Source organism: Schistocerca americana, chromosome 1, assembly GCF_021461395.2.
Source record: "Schistocerca americana isolate TAMUIC-IGC-003095 chromosome 1, iqSchAmer2.1, whole genome shotgun sequence".
NCBI lineage: Eukaryota > Metazoa > Arthropoda > Insecta > Orthoptera > Acrididae > Schistocerca > Schistocerca americana.
In genome coordinates this window covers 783,511,249-783,535,160 of record NC_060119.1, presented here as the reverse complement: position 1 = coordinate 783,535,160, position 23,912 = coordinate 783,511,249, and the positions used below count along the sequence as shown (strand labels likewise).

At 36.4% G+C, this 23,912-nt stretch overlaps 1 protein-coding gene across 1 annotated transcript in view; it reads left to right on the top strand.

Annotated features, from left to right (window-relative positions):
* The window catches only part of LOC124594204 (putative thiamine transporter SLC35F3), a gene marked incomplete at its 5' end in the record, with an annotated part of 324,621 nt that overhangs the window by 84,229 nt on the left and 216,480 nt on the right, over positions 1-23,912 (top strand). Inside the window, 3 exons of the mRNA XM_047132567.1 lie at positions 3,182-3,337; positions 12,416-12,584; positions 15,183-15,361. Of these exons, the coding sequence (XP_046988523.1) occupies positions 3,182-3,337; positions 12,416-12,584; positions 15,183-15,361 (504 nt within the window). The remainder of the gene's footprint in view (positions 1-3,181; positions 3,338-12,415; positions 12,585-15,182; positions 15,362-23,912) is intronic.

The following is a 23,912-nucleotide window of genomic DNA, read 5'->3' as shown; positions in this document are numbered from 1 at the left end:
TAGTGTACATCAGATACAAACAAAGACATAGAAGAATAAATATATTTATGAGCACGCTGCTACCATTATTTTTTTTTTTTTTTTTTTTTTTCGTATAACTGTGGAGTACTTATGGCCTGACGCCATCAATAGTAATCAGCCACTTTGGTCTTCAATAATTCATGTACTATTCAAGTTATATGCCTGTAATTAATGCCAATTTATGTTTACACTAATAGGTTTCTAAAGACATGCCAATCGACAAAATGGATGAACTGTTTAGATTTTGGAAATTCGTTGCTGGGTGTTACTTGTATAATTTACAGTCAGATACTAAACTTTAAACTAATAAAGATATTGAAAAGCTAATTATACCATCAGAATCATTGTGCAAATAATGGTGATGTACATGTTTCTTTTTATGGTATCATGATTCCTCTGGCTATTATTAATTTCTACATGAACTGTGAAATGTCTGCCATTATGGTTTCACAGAGTCTGCCATCTTTGGCAATCCCGGCATACAAATCTCCTTCATCGACACAAAGTGCAGTCCTTGGCACAGCATCAACATGGAATTCCCAGACATGCAGTGGGCCTGGACCAAACGCTGGGGATACCCCTCTCGCTCCAGCTGATATTCAGCACCACATGGTTTCTGATGAGCCCCGGCTTACCAAGCAGCCCGTGGGACCATGCCAACTCTGAACTTTGAATATTTTCAGGGTGCCACAACTCCCCCTAATATCATATAGTTTTGTAAAATGCACAAGCATTACAGAAAACACAGTTACCACATCAGTGCCAGTCCTAAACCAAAATTATGCATCAGAGATTGAAATGAAATATTGCAAGAGCAAAGAGTAGACAAAAATAGAGCAGACACAAATTCACCATGTTGAACACCACAGAGCAAAGATTAATAACCTTTCCTTGATGAAGAGCAAAAATACGACATAAAATGTTTTCAAGAATTGTCAAATGGAAGCCCTTGTCTAAGTTAAACAGCTTCTCTACCAGTTGTATTTCCACTTTTTCTTTCACAAAATAAACCTGATAAGATAATGCTGTGGCCAGTGTCTTAACCAGGAGAAATGTGGAAGGGAATTAATGTTAATGGCATAAAAATAAACACTTTGATATTTGCTGATGACATTGTACATCTGTCAGGGATGGGAAAGGAGTAGGTCAATAAAACAGAATGAATAGTGTCTTGAACAGAAGTTGTAAGATAAACAAAGGTAATGGAATGTTGCCATAATGAATCAGATAATGCTGAGGAAACAGAATTGGTAAATGACGTACTAAAAGTGGTAGATGATTTTGTCATTTTACAACCAAATTACTGACAATGAGTTAAGTAGAGAGGATATATGTCCATGTGAATTAAAGCAGCAAATACAGTTACAATACAGTTGGTGTCAGATTTATTGTGGCCAAGAATCATGGCTTTCTATTGTATAGATAAATAAAAAATTAATCAGATCCTGTATAATTTCTGTACTGTTTGATAAAATGCAATCAATTTCATCTTTAATTCTGCTTTCTCCTTGTCAAGACCATTTCCTGTTTATTTTCTCCTGATAGCATGCAAGGCAATAACATTGTTTTCTCTTCAATTTTTACTGTTGTATGACCTCTGCTGTTTCTGGTATCATATCCATTCAACAACATATATTAGTTTTTGTCCTGCTTTTACTTTAAATTCCCACATTATCAACTTGTAATTGGATTTGCTCCATCATCGGTTTCCATTATTCTTTGTACGATTCTTCTATGTCCTTGTCAAAAATGTGAACATGTTGCTAGATAAATTTATATGTTTGGAGTTGAACATCTTTTGTTTATTGTTACAATTCTTGCTTTACTAGCTGAGATTCATTTAACATCAGTAACATCAGTATTCATTTTCTTTTTTACAATAAAATTTATCCCTGAATTACCTTTCTGTTCTGTTCCTCTGTATGAAACGTATATCTTGATTGAAATTGTATTTTATCTTTATTCTGTATGGCAAACCTCTGGTAATACTATATCTCATTTGATGTTCCTTTACTCCATTCCAACAACCTGTCTTCAAATCTTTAAGTTTTGCAACCTGTTGTACCTGAATAAAAATGGCAAAACGGTTAGGTTTCTAAGGTTGAAATGAGTGTCTATTCAACCCAGTTTTGTGTGGTAAGCTGCAAGCATAGATGTATCTGGATATGCTGAAGGCCTAAACTCATTGCGTGAGTTTCCTCAATGAACTGTCACCTGGAATAGAATACCAATGTCTGAGGATACCAACACATGGTAGCATACTTTCAACAGCCCTCCCCTTAGCACACTACCCAGCCACAGTTTACAAAGACTTATGAACAGTGCTAAACCTCAGTAAAGCAACGTTCACAGTAGCCTCATTCTAGCCCTGACAGCTTCTAAGTCTCAAATTCCAACCAATGGATATTCATTCAATGTTAGCAAATATTTATATAGTGTGTGAAATGTAATTTTCAAATATGAAACTGAATTTGTCCTCAGTTTGGAATTAAATCCCTCCTATTTTTATATAAATTGACTAGTATTCTCATCTGTTGTAGTCATTATTGTTTTTACTTGGTGTCAAGGATTAATCAGTGGTATTACTTTCTTTCATTCTGAACAATTTCAGTTGCTAACTAAGTTAAGAGTCTCCATTTCAGCTTTTATCTCTACACTAATTTTTCATAAGAGACAACTTTTACTTGTGTCTGCTTTTGCACCTGTGTGATTCAGAATGTCATTGTCTACAAAGTTAATTGAAACACAATGTAGAAATTCTCATTAGAGTAAGTAGTTTATCTGCCCTTGTGATACAATTTAGTAAGTGATTAAGAGCAAAATAGCTTTTCTTTGCTTCTGTCTCCTGAAACACAAGAGGACAGTATTGTGTGGCAATCTGGTATGAATTATTTTCATTTTTTCTTTTCTTATATTTATCATATTTGTAACTGAACCGTTGCAGAGACAAGCTTCCAAATGGCATGCAAATCCTTTTTTATGCTTAACAGAAACATGAGGGTGCAAACAGCAAGAAGTTTACAATTGTTTCACATTCATTACCATACATTTTTTGTATCATTTGATCAGGGTAAAAAGAATTAACTTATTACATATACAAATAATTGAAGTTCTTCTTGCAGTTTTAACAAAGTAATGAAATATTTTCTCTATCCATCAGATATACTGTGGTGTTTGTGTGACCGTGTGCGTCACTGCATCATGGGTTGGAGCAACACACTGCATCAAATATTTGTTCCTGGGGCAGCCACCACCGCCATTTGGATATGGCCCACCCAACATTTCAGCAGTGCAGCAGCTTGTTGCTCCACATCAGGTGTGTGTAGTTATGTGCTGTCAATTGTCTTTTTATTATTTTAAAGTACATTTTCTTAGATAGGATCCATTTCATTTACTTCTGCAGTGATTCATCAGTTTGCCATATTTGTCTAAAATTGTTGGGAAAATAAATTTTGATTCTAGGGTATTTAGCTACTGCTTGCCACATGTAAATCAGAGTTGAAATAATTTTCCCAATATTGGCACAGCTACTTCTGTTGAAAAACCTGCCATAAAGTAGGATATTTAACAGTGGGTTCCTCAGTTTACATGGTTCAAGCAAGTTTCTTGTTGTTCCCAGTGGTTTCTGCAGCTTGTGCTCTATAAGATATGTGGCTGTGATGCCAAATTACATGAGTAATAGGATGCAGACTCTCACTACTACAGTTCATGGATTCCTCACATTTTTCATCTAATTAGTTCAGAAATTTCACAGTAAAAAATCTTGCATTTATTCCACAGCTTTTGCAATGTTGGCTGTGTGAACGTAAAATGTTGAACAGAAATTGTAGAGAAGGTGACAGTCTATGTGGATTCTGACAATTATGACTTTCTCTGTCACAGGTTGGTGGAAGATGTTTTATATGTAGTGGGAGTGTTGTTATATTGAGAACTGATTTAAATATGAATGGACTAGCAAGACCAAAAAGGACTTATTGTAAGGTAGGAGTAATGGAAGCAGATTGCTGGAACTGGTACAGATATGTTTGTGGGATCACTACCTGGTAAATTGTATTTTGAAAACAAGTTTATAATTCAGTATTTTTGCATGCCATTTAACCTCTTTGGGGGACAAGATTCCTAAGACAGTTATGTAATAATGATTGATTATGCAGGCAAAAGGTTGGGCCTCTGTCTCATTTCTACAACTGAGGGTGATGTCAGGCACACTTTTGAGAAACCTTCACACCCTTGTGTGGAGGTAGTATCTTTCTTTGAACATTAGAAAAGCCTGAGGTGAAGTATGAGTATATCATTCCAGAGGTTACAGAACATCTCAGGAAAAATGCATGATCATACATGTTTGTGGCAGATGTAACACCTCTTATTCTGCCTTGCATATGTAGCACAGAATATTTCTTGTGTGAAGCTGTTTATACTTTCTACCAGCAGCATATAATCTATGCAATATTCACTCTATTCTAATGAGTTCCAGTATTGTTACCGGATTATTTTTTTGGATAAATTCTTTCAAAAAACAGAGCTGCAGAGTACATTAAATTAAGTTGATGCAGCTGATAGCAACAGAAAATACTGAAGTTTTGACAAATTCATGGATTAAAATGAAATTACTTATTTAGTATCTTCTGCTTCCATCCAAACATAAGAAGCCTTACCAAAAAAGGATGAATTTATAACCAGTAAAATGATAGAATAAGTGGAGATCAGCAGATTAACTGTCTCTCAGGGAGCAAGATTACTAAGCTAATTACTTAAATATAAATGATAGTATAGGCAATAGTTTGGACCTCTGAGTCCTTGCAAAAGGGTATAATGTTCGAGACATAAAATTCTAGTTGAAGAAACTTGAATGTTATGGCACTAATAGCATCCTGCTTCATAGACAAAAAGATACTTGCACAGCATAAAAATGAACAAACTGTGCCATGTAAATTAAACTAAAAATGGATTAGGGGAGTATAAAATGTGGATTCTCACCATGTTCAGTGCAGTTTCTTCTCCGGTTCCTAACCTATGAAGGACTATTCAAAAACTGTAATGTTTGGTGATGACACAAGCATACTGCAGTTAACAGAAATGGATCACATTAATAGTCATGTACTAAATAAAACAGTAAATGTGAAATTCCATAATGTCCTTCTGGATAACAAGGTAAACTGGAGTCAACACACAAATAATCTAATCAGTTATTTCAGATGGCTTGCTTGCTTTGCACTTAAAAGTATGTCACTTTGTTGCAAATTATCTTCAGGAGCAATGCAGCTAAAATAAAGATTGCACTCATTCAGGGAAAGTGCATGGTAGATGTACTGTATCAAGAAGACAACTGCACATCTTACAAAGATCACTTCGAAGATATGGAAACTCTCACACTCACTTCCCAGTTAATTTACTATAGAATGGTATTTGTTACCAGTATAACAAATCAGTTTCAGTTAAATTGTTTTGTTGTTGTTGTGGTGGTCTCCTGACTGAAGACTGACTGACATGTCACTCCATGTTACTCTACCTTGGGCAAACTTCTTCATCTCTGCATAACTACTGCAGCACCCATTTGAGTCTGATTGCTGTTTTCAAGCCTTGCTCTTCTTCTACACTTTTTTACCCTTCATACTTCTCTCCATTATCAGACCGACTATTCCCTGCTGTCTTAGGATGTTTCCCAACTGATCCCTTCTTTTAACCAAATTGTGCTACAAATTCCTTTTTTCCCCAGTTTGATTCAGTACCTCTTCATTACCTACTTGATACACATGTATAATATTCAACTTTCTTCTGCAGTACCACATTTCAAAAGCTTCTAACCTCTTCTTGTTTGAATTGTCTAACATAACTATCTGATTGAGAACGAATTTTTCTGTGATTACACACTTGTATAAAACATTCTTGGACTTCTTCCGATTTCATTTCAGAATAAATCCTCAAGCTTTCGATGATTACCCCCATCATCTTAGCAACTGTCTGTTATGGCTGCCATTGTGGTGCCTGACACTGATCAGCCAGAACATTATTACCACCTACCTAGTAGCTGGTATGTCCATGTTTGCCATGGATAACAGTGGTGACACATTAAGGCATGGAATCAATGAGGCCTTCGTAGGTTGCTGGAGGGAGTTGACACCACATCTGCACACACAAGTCACCTAATTCCCATAAATTCTGGGGAGGTGGTGGTCAATGAGCTTTGACAACACGTTCACTCACATCCCAGATGTTTTTGGTTGGTTTCAGATCTGATGAGTTGGTGGGCCAGCACATTAGCTGAACCTTGACACTGTGTTCCTTGAATCACTCCATCACGCTCCTGGTCTTGTGACATGGTGCATTATCTTGTTTAAAAATGCTACAGCCATAGGGAAACATGATTGGTATGAAGGGTGCCCATGGTCTGCAACCAGTGTATGATAATTCTTGGCCATCATGGTGCCTTCTGTAAGCTCTACTGGACCCACAGATGCCCATGTAAATGTGCCCCAGAGCGTAATGGAGCAGCCGCCAGCTTCTCTCCGCCCATGTGCCCATTTCAGTCGTAGTTGCTGATATGGTGTTAAATGGCACATGCGTAGGTTGTCAGCTGTGGAGGCCCATTGTTGGGAGAGTTTGGTGCACTGTGTGAGACACACTTAAGGTTGATGTTAGTTCCACCACAGTTCACCACCTGTGCTGTTTTACCAGTCTGCCCAGCATACAACATCAGAAATCTGCAATGAGGGGTGGCTGTCCAACTCCATGATGTCTGGACTTAGTTCACCTTGGTTTCACCATGTGTTGAAGACACTCACCATGGCACTCTGCAAACACCCGTCAACTTGTGTAGTTTCCAAACTGCTTGTGCCAAGCCTCTGGGCCATCACAATCTGCAGTCAGTTGGACTCAGATAGATCATACACTTTCCCCATTCTATGCAAGAACAGCACGTTCACTGTAACTACGTGCCCTGTACATGTGTCTGACTAGCAGTCATTCCTCACTAGGGAATGCTGCTATTGCTGGGATGGGTTTATATTGATAGTAGGTCAGTGGTCATAATGTTTTGGCTGATTAGTGTATATCCTATTGTTTCAATAGTAAAGTATCTGAAATTTGCAAAAATATAGCTTATTGTACCACTTTATTGTTACATTATCCCAAAACATATCACCACATGCTATTAGATAATTGGTTATCTTTAGAACAAAAATGACATTACTACTTACCTTCCATGGAGAATAAAAAAATCCAGGCTTCTTGATCATAAATAATAACTTGACATTAATTGTGTATATTCTTCCAATTTAGTTATTTCTGATGCAGGAGATAAATTCACAATTTTTCACAACCATTGATTCCATTTTTCTGATTAATCCAAGTCCAATCTTTGATTGAATGAATACCTTAGCCATAACTGTACTGACAAGAACTAGCTGATTTTCCTTGCACCAGCCCTTATAGAAAAACATAACAAGCCATGATGCCAAAGTCATTATTAAAACAGTTATTTTTGTAAAGTTACAATGAAAATAGAAAATTGTTAAGGCTTTCGTGGCCACTTGTTGACAAACTGCCTATTGGCTTCTGCCTCAGGGACGACATTCATCTAATGATATTACTGACGTTTTGCCTGCATGAGTGGCTGGCATTGTCAAAGCTTCACCCTCCAATGCTGGCAGTGGTCGGTGAAGCTTTGACAATGCCAGCCATTCATGATGGCGAAACGTCAGTAATATCATTAGATGAACATCGGCAGAAGAGCCCGAGACAGAAGCCAATAGGCAGTTTACAATAAAAACTTACATGACATGAAAGTCTTTTGGGTATGGTATTACATTATATTATAAAATGCTATATACACTGATGGGAAAAAATAGCAGTGCCAAAAAGGAGTTGTACAATATAAATAAAATTTGGTAGGTGTGTTTCTACATCTGAAAGATGATGTCTGTTCAAATTTCAAGCCAGCCACATAAGAGCAGTGCAAATAGCACTACTGTGAGGGTACAAATCAGGTTTGCTTTAAGTACACTCTGCATGAGCATCAGTTACCTATGAGATTGGATGTAGTGAGTTGATGTTAGTCGTACATGCTTTTAAGGTGACAAAGAGCCATTATCGACACCTCACTGAATTTGAACAAGATCCTGAAATAGGGCTACTGCCTCATTGCCAGTGATGGTCATGTGTTGGTTAAAAGGAGACCAGTTGAAAGCCTGAAACTAACAACCTGTCTGCACACTAGACATACTGTACTTACAGCGGGAGAGATGTTCTGGGGTGCAATTTCATGTGACGGTGGGAGCACTCTGTTGATTATCTCGTGCACCCTGAATGCAAATTTGTCTGTCAATGTTGATGATTCAAAATGTAATGTCCATTCAAGAACAGCATTCCTGGAGGTGTTTTCCAACAGGATAACACTCACCCACATGCTGCTGTTATAACCCAACATGCTCTACAGCATGTCAATATGTTACCTTGGCCTGCTCTCTCACCATATGTCTCACCAATCCAGAACGTACGGGACAACTGCAGCATCATCCACAAATGGCATTAACCATCCCTGTATTCACTGACCAAATGCAACAGGCACGGAACTTCATCCCATAATTTGATTTCCAGCATCTGTGCAACACAACACATGCATGAAACTTCCTGGCACATTAAAACTGCTTGCTGGACCGAGACTCGAACTCGGGACCTTTGCCTTTCACGGGCAAGTGCTCTACCAACTGAGCTAACCAAGTACAACTCACGACCCATCCTCACAGCTTCACTTCTGCCAGTACCTCGTCTCCTACCTTTCCAACTTCACAGAAGTTTGAGTCTCAGTTTGGCACACAGTTTTAATCTGCCAGGAAGTTTCGTATCAGTGCACACTCCACTGCAGAGTGAAAATCTAATTCTGGAAACAACACATACATGTCTGCAAGCTTGCATTCAACATTCTGACAGTTACACTGGTTATTAATGTACCAGCATTTCACATTTACAATATCTTGTCTTGTGCTTACAATAATTTGCACTCTGATAATGTTAATCACTTAAATATTTTACTTAGACAAATGTATTTTCAAAATTTCATTACTTTATATTAATTATTTTTTGGTGTTGTGATTTTTTATTTCTGTCAGTGAAATACAACATGGAACCAAACCCAGAAAACTTGTACATTAATTGACTGTGGCCATGGAAACCTACACAATTATAAAAATTTGTTACCTATTCACAGAAACTTAAGTGTGACAGTATGTTTTACAATAATGAGGAAAATGATTAATACATTTCACGTTTGTAAAAATGTTTATTTTTCACACAAAATTTTTAAAAAAAATGTTGATTGTAAACTGTTAGTTCTAAAAAACTTTATTTTTCCTACTATGTATCACAATTATTTCGATTAATAACATGTGTTCTCACTCAAGAATAACATTCTTTAGTTTGGAAAGTTACTACTTGCTTTATGTCGTGCACTTGTAAACAGTCTTGACAATTCTATGCTCTATTCTGCAATTCTTAAAAAAAACTGCATTATTATTCCTCTAGATTTGACAATTTTGGTATAACTCATTATAAACTTGGGAATATGTTATAGCACATTATTAAAATTTGCAGTTTTGTTGATGACATGATGTGTTCAGTGTCAGCTGGTATGTAATCTCCAATTTATTCTTCCATACTACAATGAATAATGAATAAAAAAATTTCAATTGTAGTCATAAAAAAGTACAATACTTGATACCATGTGTTGAGTCATACAATAAATGCTGTGCAACTAGTAATACATTAAAAATTGCATATCGCATACTCCAATAAGCATTCAAGGTTGTTACGTTGCAGCTGCTAATCATCCACATTCACTTCCTTTCCTTCAAGGCCAAACTCAAGACAAATACCTTTGTAAAAGACTTCCTAACACTTACATTTATATTTAATGATAAGAAACTCTCTTTTTTGGAAATTCTTTCCTTGCATTTTATATCCTCTCTGTTTTGGGCATCATCAGTTATTTTGCTACCCAAACAGCAAAACTCATCTATAATTCTTAGTGTCTCATTTTGTAATCTAATTCCCTTAGCATAATCTAATGTAACTCAGCTACATTCCATAACCCTTGTTTTACTTTTGCTGATTTTCATCTATCCATTCCAATCAACTGCTCCTCCATGTCCTTTGTCATCTCTCATAGAATTACAATGTCACTGGCAGACTTCAAATTTTTTATTCCTTCTCCTTGAACTTTAATTTTTTTTCAAATGTCTCCTTTGTTTCCTTCACAGCTTGCACAGTGTATAGATTCAATAACATCAGGAATAAATCTGAGAGGATATAAGATTTATTGCTGTTTTATTGATTCGAATTTCAATAAAAATCATTTGGTTAATAGGAAAACCCTGTGCTAGATTGATTTATAAATGAAGAAGCATCCATCATTGTGCATTTGAGTAAAGTTGAGTAGGAAGGTAATTCTGAAGACTAGAAATATCTTCATTGGCTATGAAAATTTATTATGGAGCCTATTCTACTGTGGTTGCTCTGTTTATTTGCCTGAGGTATTGCTTGTGAGCTCCTGGCAGTGACAAGAACTGTAGCTTTACACTTGACATCATTGCAAGTACAGCAATGAGATTTATGTGCAGTTTGTGGCTCCAGGGAACATAAAAAACTCAGACATAGTATTTTGCAATCTTGTCAATATATTCTGAATCTTTTTGAAATAATATTTTGATCAGTTGGTTGAATATCAGGGTGTGAACTTAATATCAGCCTCACATGAAGACACATGGTAATGACTGACCTCTTTTCTGATGTATTGTCGATGCATAATAAATTCTGCTTGTAATTCCAAATTGTCAGAATGCTGGTTTAGTAGATGTTGACACTGAACCAAGATTTAAGATGATTTCATTTAGTCAGGAGTTTGATGACTGCTACAAAGCAGATTTGTAGTTTATTTGTAACACACATATTGATTGAAAACTTACAGACCACAACCCTGTTGCACTCCATTCTTAACCACTGTTTCCCTTTTGTGACCTTCGACTCTGTTGACTACAATCTTGTTTCTGTACAAGTTGTAAATAACCTTCCACTCTCTGTATTTTATCCCTGCTATTTTCAAAATTTCAAAGAATGTAGGCCACTCAATATTGTCAAAAGTTTTCCCTAAATCTGCAAATCCTAAATTTTAGTTTTGCCATTGTTTGATCTATCATTTAGGACAAGTCATAGGGTCAGTATTGCCTTGAGTGATACCACATTCCTCAAGAATCCAAACTAATCTTACCTTGGTCAGCTTCTACATTTTTCCATTCTTCTGCAAATAATTTGTGTCATTATTTTGCATCCATAACATGGTAGACTGCTTCACTTCATTAATGTATAACTTCTTTCACATCATTGAATTGACTAATGTATGAATGGAAGTAACTGTTAACAGTGCTGATTTGTTTTCATTAGTTAACCTTATTTTCATTAATTAGTTTCAAAATACTTGAAACACCCTAATATTTAATTTTGGATTTCCACTTCCCATTATGATTCTTGTCTAGTGTCACCTTTCTATATCTTTTCTGGTCTTGCTTCCCCATGTCTTCCACTTTCTCCCTTCACTACTTACTGAGCAACTGCATTATCAATGGGGAGCTGCAGGCTTCAGATCTTCATTTATCTTTTCATAGATATTCCATGGCTTTTATTATTTTATTTTAGTCTAAAGTATAAAAGACTCCTTCCATAAGGGGACATTCCAGTGAACATGCTGTCAAAAGAAGCCAAACTACATCTATCCATTAAATTCCTATAGAACCACCCAACTAAGAATTTTCTGAAGTGAATCCCTGAAGTAACAGTAAATCTGAATCTAAACTGGAATATTCTCAAATAGAATTCAGCAATTATCAGTTGTATAATGTCACAGAATATCAATAGAATTTTAATAATAATCTGAGCTACTCTTTTACAGACATATAGTAATTCATCAGTTAAACCTATCTCATTTTTAGTGATGTAGCAGCCTTTCTTCAAGGCTGCTGCTTTTTTACTAATTAAGATGTTTATTTAAAACCAATTTAGGGAAAGGGTAAGCCCTTTTATGAATAATGGTCATACCAAGGTATAAAGTAGTTGGCTGTTAATATGACAAGCAAGAATCCTATAAAAACAGCTAATTTCTGATTTTGTGGCCCTTTACTTTCTTCAGATTAGTTAAGATTTTCCTTCATAATAAGATACATGTTTGTGAGAGAGAACATAGACTTAAAGCTTACAGGTAAAACAAGATTTTTTTAAAACATAGACACATATGATGTTTTATATTCATATGTCAATAAATATCACCATCAAGACTATAGAAATAGTTATAACAAAGAAATAACATTTTTCTTGTTTGTTGAAGACTTTTTTTTCCAATTTTTTTCAGATAATTCCCTATGATGCTCCATTTTTTACAACATGGTTCTGTACTAACTGGACAGTTCTATTTTTTCCATTATATTTTGTATGCAGAGTTTCAGCAATGAAATGTAAATCTGCTGGCAGTATTTTACAAGAAAGTGTCAGAAATTTTAGGGACAAGGGCTTTACAGCAGGTAAGCACAAACCAATTTAGGGAAGTAACATTCATTGCATAATTTTGCTTGCTATATCTTTGCATAATTTTGGTTGCTATATGTTGTACTTCACTGGAGCAAAAAATATGCACAGTGATACAGACTATTGCTAAATATAATAAATCACCTGTATAATTTGTCATTATGAGTACAGCTTATAAGAGAAAGAAAGGGTACCTTATAATTTATACACTGTTAATGTTTTACAAGTAAGTGAAATTAAATTATGGCTTACACTCTCACACACATTCTACTATCCTCAAATAACACTTATATATAATTTTGAGTGTGTGAAGCAGAGCCACTTAGAAATCGTAAATGAAGGATATGTGATAAATATAAACACATATTAATAGTTCATTTAAGAAAGAAAGCTTGTCAAACCAGATCTATGTCTTCAAGGTGTGACTGATTAATGTATTTGATTATTCATAAAAATCCTAATATTCTACAGTAAGATCTGAGAGTTACAAAGCATCATCATCCTTCCAGCAGGCTGAGTAGGATTTTTGTAATGATTTTCCTTTGTATATTTTATTTTACATGCAGTTCTTGTCCTAAAATTATTCCCATAACAACGAAGCTCCATAATATCAAACACACATATGTCCAATTGCAATTGATACGGTCATTCTCATCTCACATAGTGTTCTCCTCCCTGACTCCCTTGATTTCATAACTTTTCATAATCCAGTTACTTCTCCATCAAAATCTGCCACAGCATTGTGGCCAATTCACATTTATCAGAAAAAGGTGCTTTATGGCCATTTAAATTTGTAGAATTCCTCTGTTCGTTGCCACAGTCACTTCTCATGATGTATAGGATGTTTAAAAATAGTGTCCCAAACTCTTTTGGGAGAGAGTATTGATCAAAACTAAAAAAGAGTCCTATGAACTTATATCTGGAAACAAATACTTGTTGGAATAGGGGTCCATTTTAATTTGTCAGAAATGATCAGCACTCAGCTGTGTGAGCTGTCTTCTCTTTTCTTACTAGTTTTATTTGCATCTGTACTGAGCCATTTAGAATAGAACGGAATAGTATGTTTTCCATACAATTGGCATCATCAGAGTGTTCAATACTTTTTTTTAAAATTACAATAATTATTATTGTACATAATTGTGCCTGTGCAGGGCAAACAGATACACATGCTAAAGTAATATTGATAAGACAACAATTATTCATTCACAATAGTAATAATAATAATAACAATAATACATCATAACAGTTAAATATGCAATAGTATCACATACAGTAGTATCACGATATATTTATGGTACATCTTACGTATTCTTTTAAAAAGTCTTTGTTGGTGCGTTACTGTCACAAATGCATAGGTATAATTCATATAGCAGTTTTTTGTTTCATGTAGCATATCTCTTTTGTGTCGCTGTTTAGAAACTCATCATGTGAGTAATATGGCATACATTTGAGCCACACTTCTATTGTTTGCTTAAAGTTATTCATTGCTAGTCCATTCACAGCCTTTGAGAGTTTGTTATAAAATTTCAAGCTAAGGTGTTTATGGCTCTTTTGTGTTATGGTATGGTAGGTCTATGTTACTATTATTTTGATTATTATGAACATGCACATTGTGCATATTTTTAATGATGGTTTTCTAAACTTTTAGTATTCAACACATATGGTTTGAGTTACCCCAAAATACAATTCCGTATCTTATTACTCACCCAAAGTAGCTATGATATACTACTTTTCTTATGCCTATATTGGTAGCATTGTACAATATTCTCATTGCAAATGCTAGGCTGTTTAATTTGTTTGCAAGGTATTATATATGTGATCCCCATGATAGATTTTTATCTAGTTGCATTCCTAGGAATTTCACACAGCTAGCTTTCTGCAAATCCTGGTTTCTGTGACTGACCTAAATATCATTTAATTTTTCTTGTTTTGTTTTAAACTGCATTAAGTGAGTCTTTTCCATATTTAGTTTTAACCCATTTAAATCAAATCAGGCATCTAATCTTTCTAAAGTATTTAATACAATTTGTGGAATTTGATCAGTACTGTTACTTTCAATGATTAAAGATGTGTCATCTGGAAATAAACTGAGTGACACTCAATATTAAGAGGCAGATCATTTACGTAAAACAAAAACAGAATGGGACCTAAGACAGAACCTTGGGGTACTCCATGTGATACATGTATGAGTATCTACTGTTGATAAAGCAGTTACAGACTCATTACCAAATAGTTTATTCAGACATTTTAGAAAATAACACAAAAAAATCAAACTTTGTGCAGATTCTTGAGTTTTCTGGTATTATTCCTTGCAAAGATGAGTTGAAGGGTGTTTTATTTGGAGTTGTTTTCAAAAATACTCCAACTTTATTATGTGCTACATCTTTGACATAAGTATAGTAATAATAATATAGAAAAGAAACACTAGATCAGTTATTTTCTTTTTAATGGTTGTGATGACTGTCAGTTTTAGACATTTTTTTACTTATCTTAACTAATACCATATGTCATGTTTTTATCTGCAGCATTTTTGTGCAGAAATTTTGTGTACAAAATTTTTTTCAAGATCAATACAACCACTGTTGACTGTGCAGCTAGGTTCCTGACACGATGCAGTTTCTTCTGTCTCCTGTGGGTAGCAACAAATTATATGTACATTCATTCACTACGCATCCTTCTGGCAACTGATGTGATGGCCTTATTTGCCACTAATGTTTCCTGTGTGTACCTGCTATCATGGGTTATACTACATGAGCAGTTTGTTGGTGTCAGGGTAAGTTTGAAAGAGATGATTTTATAAAATTAGATACATGAAAATATATACCTAAACTATTTTATACAGGATGCTTCTAAACTACAATGGCTATTCAATAAAGAATTATCCAAATTTTTATGGTCATAATTTCTTGTGCTAGAATTTAATCTTATGATTCTGTTAGTTTAAAGCATGAAAAACATACTGTACTAGTTTCATTGTTGGCACTCTTGGCTTCCACTTGTGAAAGGTAGGAAAGCTGAGACATGTTCAGTATTGCCTTCCGCAGTTTCTTTCAAAGATAATCACTGCTGATGAAATGTAGCTACATCAGTTTTGATTCTGGGAGCAAACAGCAAATTTCAGAGGGGAAACACATTAATTATCAACCTCAAAATAGCAGAGAAAATGTTGCTTCTGCTGGGAAGTTACAGTCATCTCATTTGATATTCATGGAATACTTATTCAGCATATTGTGCCTCCACATACATAAATAATTGGACAGTAGTACACGGATGTCCTGGAAACTCTGAAAGTCCATATCAGGCTCAGAAGACCACACATCTGTAAAACAGGATGGATGCTGCACCATGATAATGCACAGTCATATATTCCAGATATTGTTACTGAATATCTTGTAAAATTCAGCGTGAAGTGCCTCCCTCACCCTCCCTTCAGTCCAGATTTAGCCCGATGTTACTTTTTTCTCTTCTGTAGCATGAAGAACTATCTTTGTGGGAAGCTTTTTCTATCATTAGAAACAGTAACGAAGGTTGTTGGTTGATACTGAAGGACCTTTCAAAAATTGATTTCCAGCATGTCTTTGCAGACTGGCAGAAATGTTGGTAAAAGTGCATCACATAAAAAGGAGACTGTTTTCAGAACTGAAGTGCCTCATACAAGTACAAATGCTAGGGGATATTTTTTGTGCAAAATAGTAACAAAAATATTTTGTGAAGTACATCATATACTAGCTTGTCAATAAACACCTCAAATGTCTTAGCAGACTGCCTTCTTTTAATGAAAGAAAAGTTCTGTCAGAAATTCTCCATGACAGTGTTATGAAAAGGATAGACTGCTACTCACCATATAGAGGTGATGTTGATTTGTAGACAGGCACAACAAAAAGACTGTTGTGCCTGTCTGAAGCTCAGTATCTTCTCTGTATGGTGAGTAGCAGTCTATCCGTTCATAATATGGTAATTATTCCATACTGGGTTTTCCATTGTTAGAAATACTCCTTGAGTTTTCTTATCACATTTAGAGATGTACACATTATACAGGGTGATGCAGGAGTCCAGGAACATTTTAAAATGCACAATTCATGGAATAATGTAGGTTTAGAGGTAAAATTTGAAGCACATGTTGAAATGACATGGGGTTTTGTTTAAAAACCAGCCAACATGTGGCACTGGTCAGCAATGCACTATTGATCCCTTCTGCATGAGAATCATTTATAAAATGAGCTGTAGTGAGAGAGGGAGTCATATGTGCCAGCAATTGTCGCATGTTAACTTTACGAGAACAGGCACTATTTGTGAAGCATTATGATTAGAATGGAGAACCTCCTACTGCACCTTCTTGATTCTGTCATCATTAGAAGAGCATTCAAACGGATAAAAGTCCTGTAACAAGTGTTACTGTGAAGAAAATCATCATGAAGTTCAAAGGCGTGAGTTGTTTAGATGATTGGCCCCTTAGTGGATGGCCACACACAAGTGCTACTGCTACTCAGACAGTTCAAGAACTGGAGACTTAAGTTAGCTCATCTCTGCATGGTGAAGTCAGTGCTTGTGAAGTCACACATCATACCAGCATTCCATGCACCACATATGGAGAGCATTAAGGCATACCTCCCAGAGTCACTTGTAAAAATTCCAGCATCATTATGAACTGTTAGCCACCAGTATTGTGACGTGGAAGGCATTTGTGCCAAAGGCACTTCAAAAGGTGGGGCAAGATGACAACTGGTTGTCACTTCAAAAGGTTGGGCAAGATGACAACTGGTTGCCCAATGTGTTGTGGACTGACAAAACCCACTTCACACTCAAAGGGTATTCCAGCATTTATAACTGCAGAATTTGGGCTACTAAAAACACGAGAACTGTCATGAGGACCCTATTGTATGACAAGGAAGTCACAGTGTGCTGTGGATTTTTCGTATCAATCATGATTAGACCTTTTCTTTGTTAGAAAGAACATCATCTTTGCTATAAATAAATTTTTATGCTAATTATTGCTTCTGTATCATATGAAGTGCTGTTTGTCAGTCATTTTGTACACCCCATGTCATTTCAAGCATGTGTGTATATTTTTACCTTTCTACATACATTATTCTGTAAAATATTGAATTTTCAAAACTTAATGGACTTTTGGATGACCCTGTATATACATAAAGTAACTTTCAACACACTTAGGTGAACAGTTTTTGTAACAACAGGAAAATCACAGTAAGGGTGGGCTTTGTTAGCCCACCACATACATATCTGTGCGTATGTTTCACTATAAATCTTCAATCTCTCTGCATGTTACTTGAAATGTTTCAAGTGGTTGCTAACAACTTTTAATACAATTGACAGTGGTGCACTAGCCATTATCAGACATGATGAAATATTGCCACATGCTACGGCACATGCAGTGAAGCACAGTGTTTTGCATTGCTGGCTGGTATGCTATGGGTCACTGGCTCAAGCCAGAGCACCAGCAATTGTTTGTTATTTACATTGCTGGAAGTGGTTGAAACATGATTGTAATGTTTGTATATTCTGTAATATTCAGTGTTTCTATAAATACCAGCATTCTGGAATATTCACTATTTGTATAAATAGCTGCTCTCTCCACTTACGAGGTGGTTGTACACTGATGTTCGTATTACACTTGCTTTCAATGTTAAGTGATATATTTCATTGATGATATTGCTTTTGGATTTGGACTTGAGTGTCATTATGATGCAAGCTTGTTTGGGGGAGATGCCGTGTACTTCAAAACATCTACATCACTGTGGCTCCAATTATTTTGGATCTCCTAAAGCGACTAGGTTCAGCAACTATTGCATCAGAGTAATTGCTAATTTTGAAGATATAGAAATTAGCAAGCTAACATACTTTCCATACTTTCACTCTCTGATGTCATACATAATAATATTTTTTGGTTCTTCAACACTTAGGCAAAAAGTATTCACTGCTCAAAAGAAAGTGATAGAATAATGTATGTGGCTCATAGTCACACATCTTGTAGGCATTTTTAAAAAAAGGTATGAATTCTTACACCAGTGTCGCAGTACATTGACTCAGTAATGAAGTTTGTTCTCAACAACATGGACCAGTTTAAAAACAACAGTGACATTCATGATTATAATACCAGAAGAAAGAAAGACTTACACTGTCCTCTACTTAACCTATCTTTAGCACAGGAAGGAGTAAATATCCTGCTGAAAAACTTTTCAATAAATTACCAGCTGAAGTAAAATCTCTGAGAAACAGCAGTAATAGTTTCAAAAATAAACTGAAATTATATCTCCTTGACAACTCCTTCTATGCCATAGATGAATCCTTCAAAAGGAATAAATAAATCTATAGGTAGAATATATGCATTTTGTGCTGGTTAAGGGAATAGAGTAGGGAAAAAAAAATTTAAGGTTTAAAAAAAAGAAACCCTTGATTCATATGTGCATTTCTTATGCACTTGACACGTTCCACATCATAATGGTTTCCGTACGGCTGATGAATGAAATATGTAACTAACTAACTAACTACATAAAAGGCTAAACAGACTTGTAGATTTCTACCAATGTTTTCTTCAGTTCAGCCTGGAATTTGTCCCAGCAATTGCACTTCTCTTTATTATTCTCAAATCATTTTATTGCCTACATGGACAAGAACCAGAACACACAAACAATACAGCATCCCTAAGATCCATACATTGAGGAGAACAATCGGCTCCAAGCCAGGAATAAGCCAGCTTCACATCAGGCATCCATCAGTGTTTTCTAGAGAGACTTGCCAGAACCCAACAACAAAATATCTCAATGGATTCAACTGAATAACCTGATACAGTGGGTGGGATGACATGATATCTTTGACAGACATACACTTTTACATGGCTGGCACAGCCCAGTAGTGGTTTGAGAACAACGAAGAGTAAAACTGAAGAACAGGCCCAGCGTCATGGCAAAACAATACATTCATTCATGTATCATGTATCAAGCTCTTCTGGTAAAGCATGTTACAACAATGATTCATCAGGTGGGGCCAATGCATCAAAAGAAATGTATCAAGCTGTTCTGGTAAAACATTACAACAACAATTCATCAGGTGGGGTCAGTGCATCAAAGAAATGCATCTGAAAAAAAAGACAGACAGATACACACAAGTGTGCGCATGCACCCACACACACACACACACACACACACACACACACACACACACACACACACACACACACACATTGGATGAAAGAGGAATGATCGACAGCTGAATGTCATCCCTGTGACGGATGTGGAAGATCAGCATGACTTTGCTTCTTTCATATGCCAGGTTGTATGAGAAGAGATACAGCATTTTATGGCAACTAAATTGTCAGACTGCTGTGAATGTCAACCCTATTTGTCAGGAGGCAATAGAGAATGTTGAAAACGAGGTGTATCTATCTTTGACACCAATCTCTACCTCCTGTTGAATCCACCATGAAAAATGACTTACATACCCACCATAAAATGGCAATGCATTTGCAACCAACTCCTACACCAAGTGTAACATGCAGTAGAAGAACAAACATTTGGAGGATGGAAGACAACACACCTGTCTGTTTTCGTTGTGTATGGTCTGAGCACATTGTGCACTACTGAGAGGAAGAAGACTAGTGTTTGGCCGCTGTTACCTCACCATACATCGACCTTCACAACAGTCCTGTTCATGCCAATTAACTGCAGAGGAATATGACTGACCTGTGGACCAAAGCTGATCACTGTATCCTGTATGAGATTGCTCCCCAACATGTTGTAACTGTTCTCCATCACTGTGCAGAAGTATCAACAGCTTGCCTAGCTGCCAACTTCAGAAAAACTATGTGAAGCAACCATCAGTGGAAGTGAGGCCACAACTCCTCCATAGACAACAGTTGTCAAGATGGCAGCCTGTCTCACTGATGTCATCCCTAAGCACAGGCACCATTTGAATCAGAGGCTTCTTTCTCTGTAATGTTGAATGCTTATCACCACCAGTTAAAGAAGACTATGCTCCATGACACAAAAGTGATTATGCTGAAGGCCACAAATGGAAAACACATCCACCCAGCAGGAACATGTATTGGAAGAATAACTGTTAGTGACAGACCACAGTCATTCTAGTCTGTTGTTTTAATGAAATGAAGCCATCATGTTACTCTCATGTGGGACTACTGCCAAGCATCACTGCTGGCTGTGGAAGGTCAGAGCTCCAGATTGATGACACTATTTCAACAAGCACTAGTTCTGGGCTGTTGTTATCCCACTATCTTAAATGAGATGAGTTCTCATTGTCAATCAAGATGAACAGGTAATTTTGTGAGCAGCCATGACTCACCTTACTGTCATTGATGAAGAATTGTGCTCTGCTGCCACTACAGACAATGCAGGGAAAGAAGCTGTTGCCAGACTGCCGATAGGATCTGGCCTGACTGAAGAAAAACATCAGCGAGTAATAGCCATTCTGCATCAATTTTTGGATGCTTTCAAATCAGGAGTTGAGGAAAGACAAAGTGTCCCATGATAAAATAACATATTAGCAATGGGGATCATCCACTTAGCAACTGGTACTCATGTAAACTGTCACTGGTTGGATGATGGGTCCAGGAGAAAGTGGAGAAGATACTCTAAGATGACATCATTGAACCTTCAGGAAGTCCTTGTCCTCTCAACTGCTCCTTGTGAAGAATAAGGGCGGCACATGTCATTTATGTTTTGACTACCAATGACTGACCAAAATCATGAAGAAATATGTTGATCCATTGCCATGCATTGATGGCACCTTAGACTACTTAAAAGGAGCAAATTATTTCTCAACAATGGACATGTAAGATCTACTGGCAAATTGAGTCAATGAGAGTGACCAGGAAAAGACTGCCTTCATAATTCCTGGTGCTCTCTATGAGTTTAAAGTTTTGCCATTTGAACTGTGTATCACTCAAACCACCTTGGACATGTGATGGATAACATGTTTCAACACCAAAACTGGACAACATGTCTTTGCTATATAGATGACACTGTCACTTTTTAAGGAAATTTGAAGAACATCTGAGCTGCCTGATAACTGTGCTGAAGTGTGCCACATTGCAGGTCTCCACTTGAATCTGAAAAGTGGTGCTTTGTGACCCAAGAAATGAAAATATTGGTGCATCTGGTGAATGGTTTAAGTCCATCCTAACCCAAGGAAAATAAGAGCATTCACAGATTTTAAGAGTCCTTGGCACACTTGTGATGTGAGAACTTTTCTTGGAGTGTGCTCATACTACCAGTGATTTATAAAGGTCTTCTATGCCAAGGCACACCCCCTACAAGAACTACTATAACGAGATGCCAAATTTTCTTGGAACAAAGTGCAAGAAAGACCTTTCCTTGTCTTTAAGAAGGCACTAAGGCAATCTTTTCCTGGTCAATCTCATTGACTCAATTTGCCAGTAGCACCTACATGTCCGTTCTAGCACTGTAGTTAGTTAGTTACATGTTCTATAAATCATTTGAACTATTCTTTTATGAAAAGATGTGGAACAAGTCAGTTTACATGATATGTATAAGTGATTAGTGTTAATGAACAAATACATTTTTTAGTCATATGCAAACTACCACACATAAAAACAAAGTTTTCTTTTTTAGTTTTTAAAGAGAAATTCATCCATGGTATAGGAATTGTCCACGATAAATGATTCTAGGTTACATCTTAACTTGCTTTGAACCTGTCAATTGAAACAATTGATAAATAAATTCCTGGGTATTATAGTTGATGAACATCTTACATGGAAGGAGCACATCAGCTACATGTGTAAAAAAATCCTATGTAATACCTACCTGCTGTAATGCCTTTCTAGCATAATAGTGTCACCAATCTTAAGACAAATCTATTTTGGTATTATACACTCCCACCTACAATACAGTATTGAGATTTGGGGTGGGGCACCAATGGTATACATGGATAGGGCTTTTAGAGCCCAGAAGAGAGCAATTAGGATAATAGCAAATATTAGTAAATGTCAAACCTGTAAAGAATACTTCATTAAATATAATATACTAACAGTGTATTCATTATATGTTCTAAGGACTATACTGTTTGTAAAAGAAAATATGGAGCACAGTATAATAAATAGTGATATCTATAGTTATAATACAAGGAAGAAAGAGGATTACCACATAAAATTCAGAAATAAAAAAGCAACCGATCGTAATCCATTTTCTGCTGGAAGATTTTTTTACAACAGACTGCCAATTACCATAAAAATGTTAAAAGGAAAAATATTTAAAATAAAATTAAAGCATCTGTTAATTGCTAAATGTTTGTACTCCATCAAGGATTTTTAATGTTGTATGTACCATTCCTCCCCCCCATGAACCATGGACCTTGCCATTGGTGGGAAGGCTTGCATGCCTCAACGATACAGGTAGCCGTACCGTAGGTGCAACCACAATGGAGGGGTATCCGTTGTGAGGCCAGACATACGTGTGGTTCCTGAAGAGGGGCAGCAGCCTTTTCAGTAGTTGCAGGGGCAACAGTCTGGATGATTGACTGATCTGGCCTTGTAACGCTAACCAAAACGGCATTGCTGTGCTGGTACTGCGAACGGCTGAAAGCAAGGGGAAACTACAGCCGTAATTTTTCCTGAGGGCATGCAGCTTTACTGTATGGTTAAATGATAATGGCGTCCTCTTGGGTAAAATATTCCGGAGGTAAAATAGTCCCTCATTCGGATCTCTGGGCGGGGACTACTCAGGAGGATGTCGTTATCAGGAGAAAGAAAACTGGCATTCTACGGATCGGAGTGTGGAATGTCAGATCCCTTAATCGGGCAGGTAGGTTAGAAAATTTAATAAGGGAAATGGATAGGTTAAAGTTAGACATAGTGGGAATTAGTGAAGTTCAGTGGCAGGAGGAACAAAACTTTTGGTCAGGTGAATACAGGGTTATAAATACAAAATCAAATAGGGGTAATGCAGGAGTAGTTTTAATAATGAATAAAAAAATAGGAGTGCGGGTAAGTAGAAATGTTGGAACATGTGAGGCAATACTGACCTTACGACTTATCTTAGAAGAAAGATTAAGGAAAGGCAAACCTACATTTCTAGCATTTGTGGACTTAGAGAGAGCTTTTGACAATGTTGACTGGAATACTCTCTTTCAAATTCTAAAGGTGGTAGGAGTAAAATACAGAGAGCAAAAGGCTATTTACAATTTGTACAGAAACCAGATGGCAGTTATAAGAGTCCAGGGGCATGAAAGGGAAGCAGTGGTTGGGAAGGGAGTGAGAGAGTGTTGTAGCCTCTCCCCGATGTTATTCAATCTGTATATTAAGCAAGCAGTAAAGGAAACAAAAGAAAAATTTG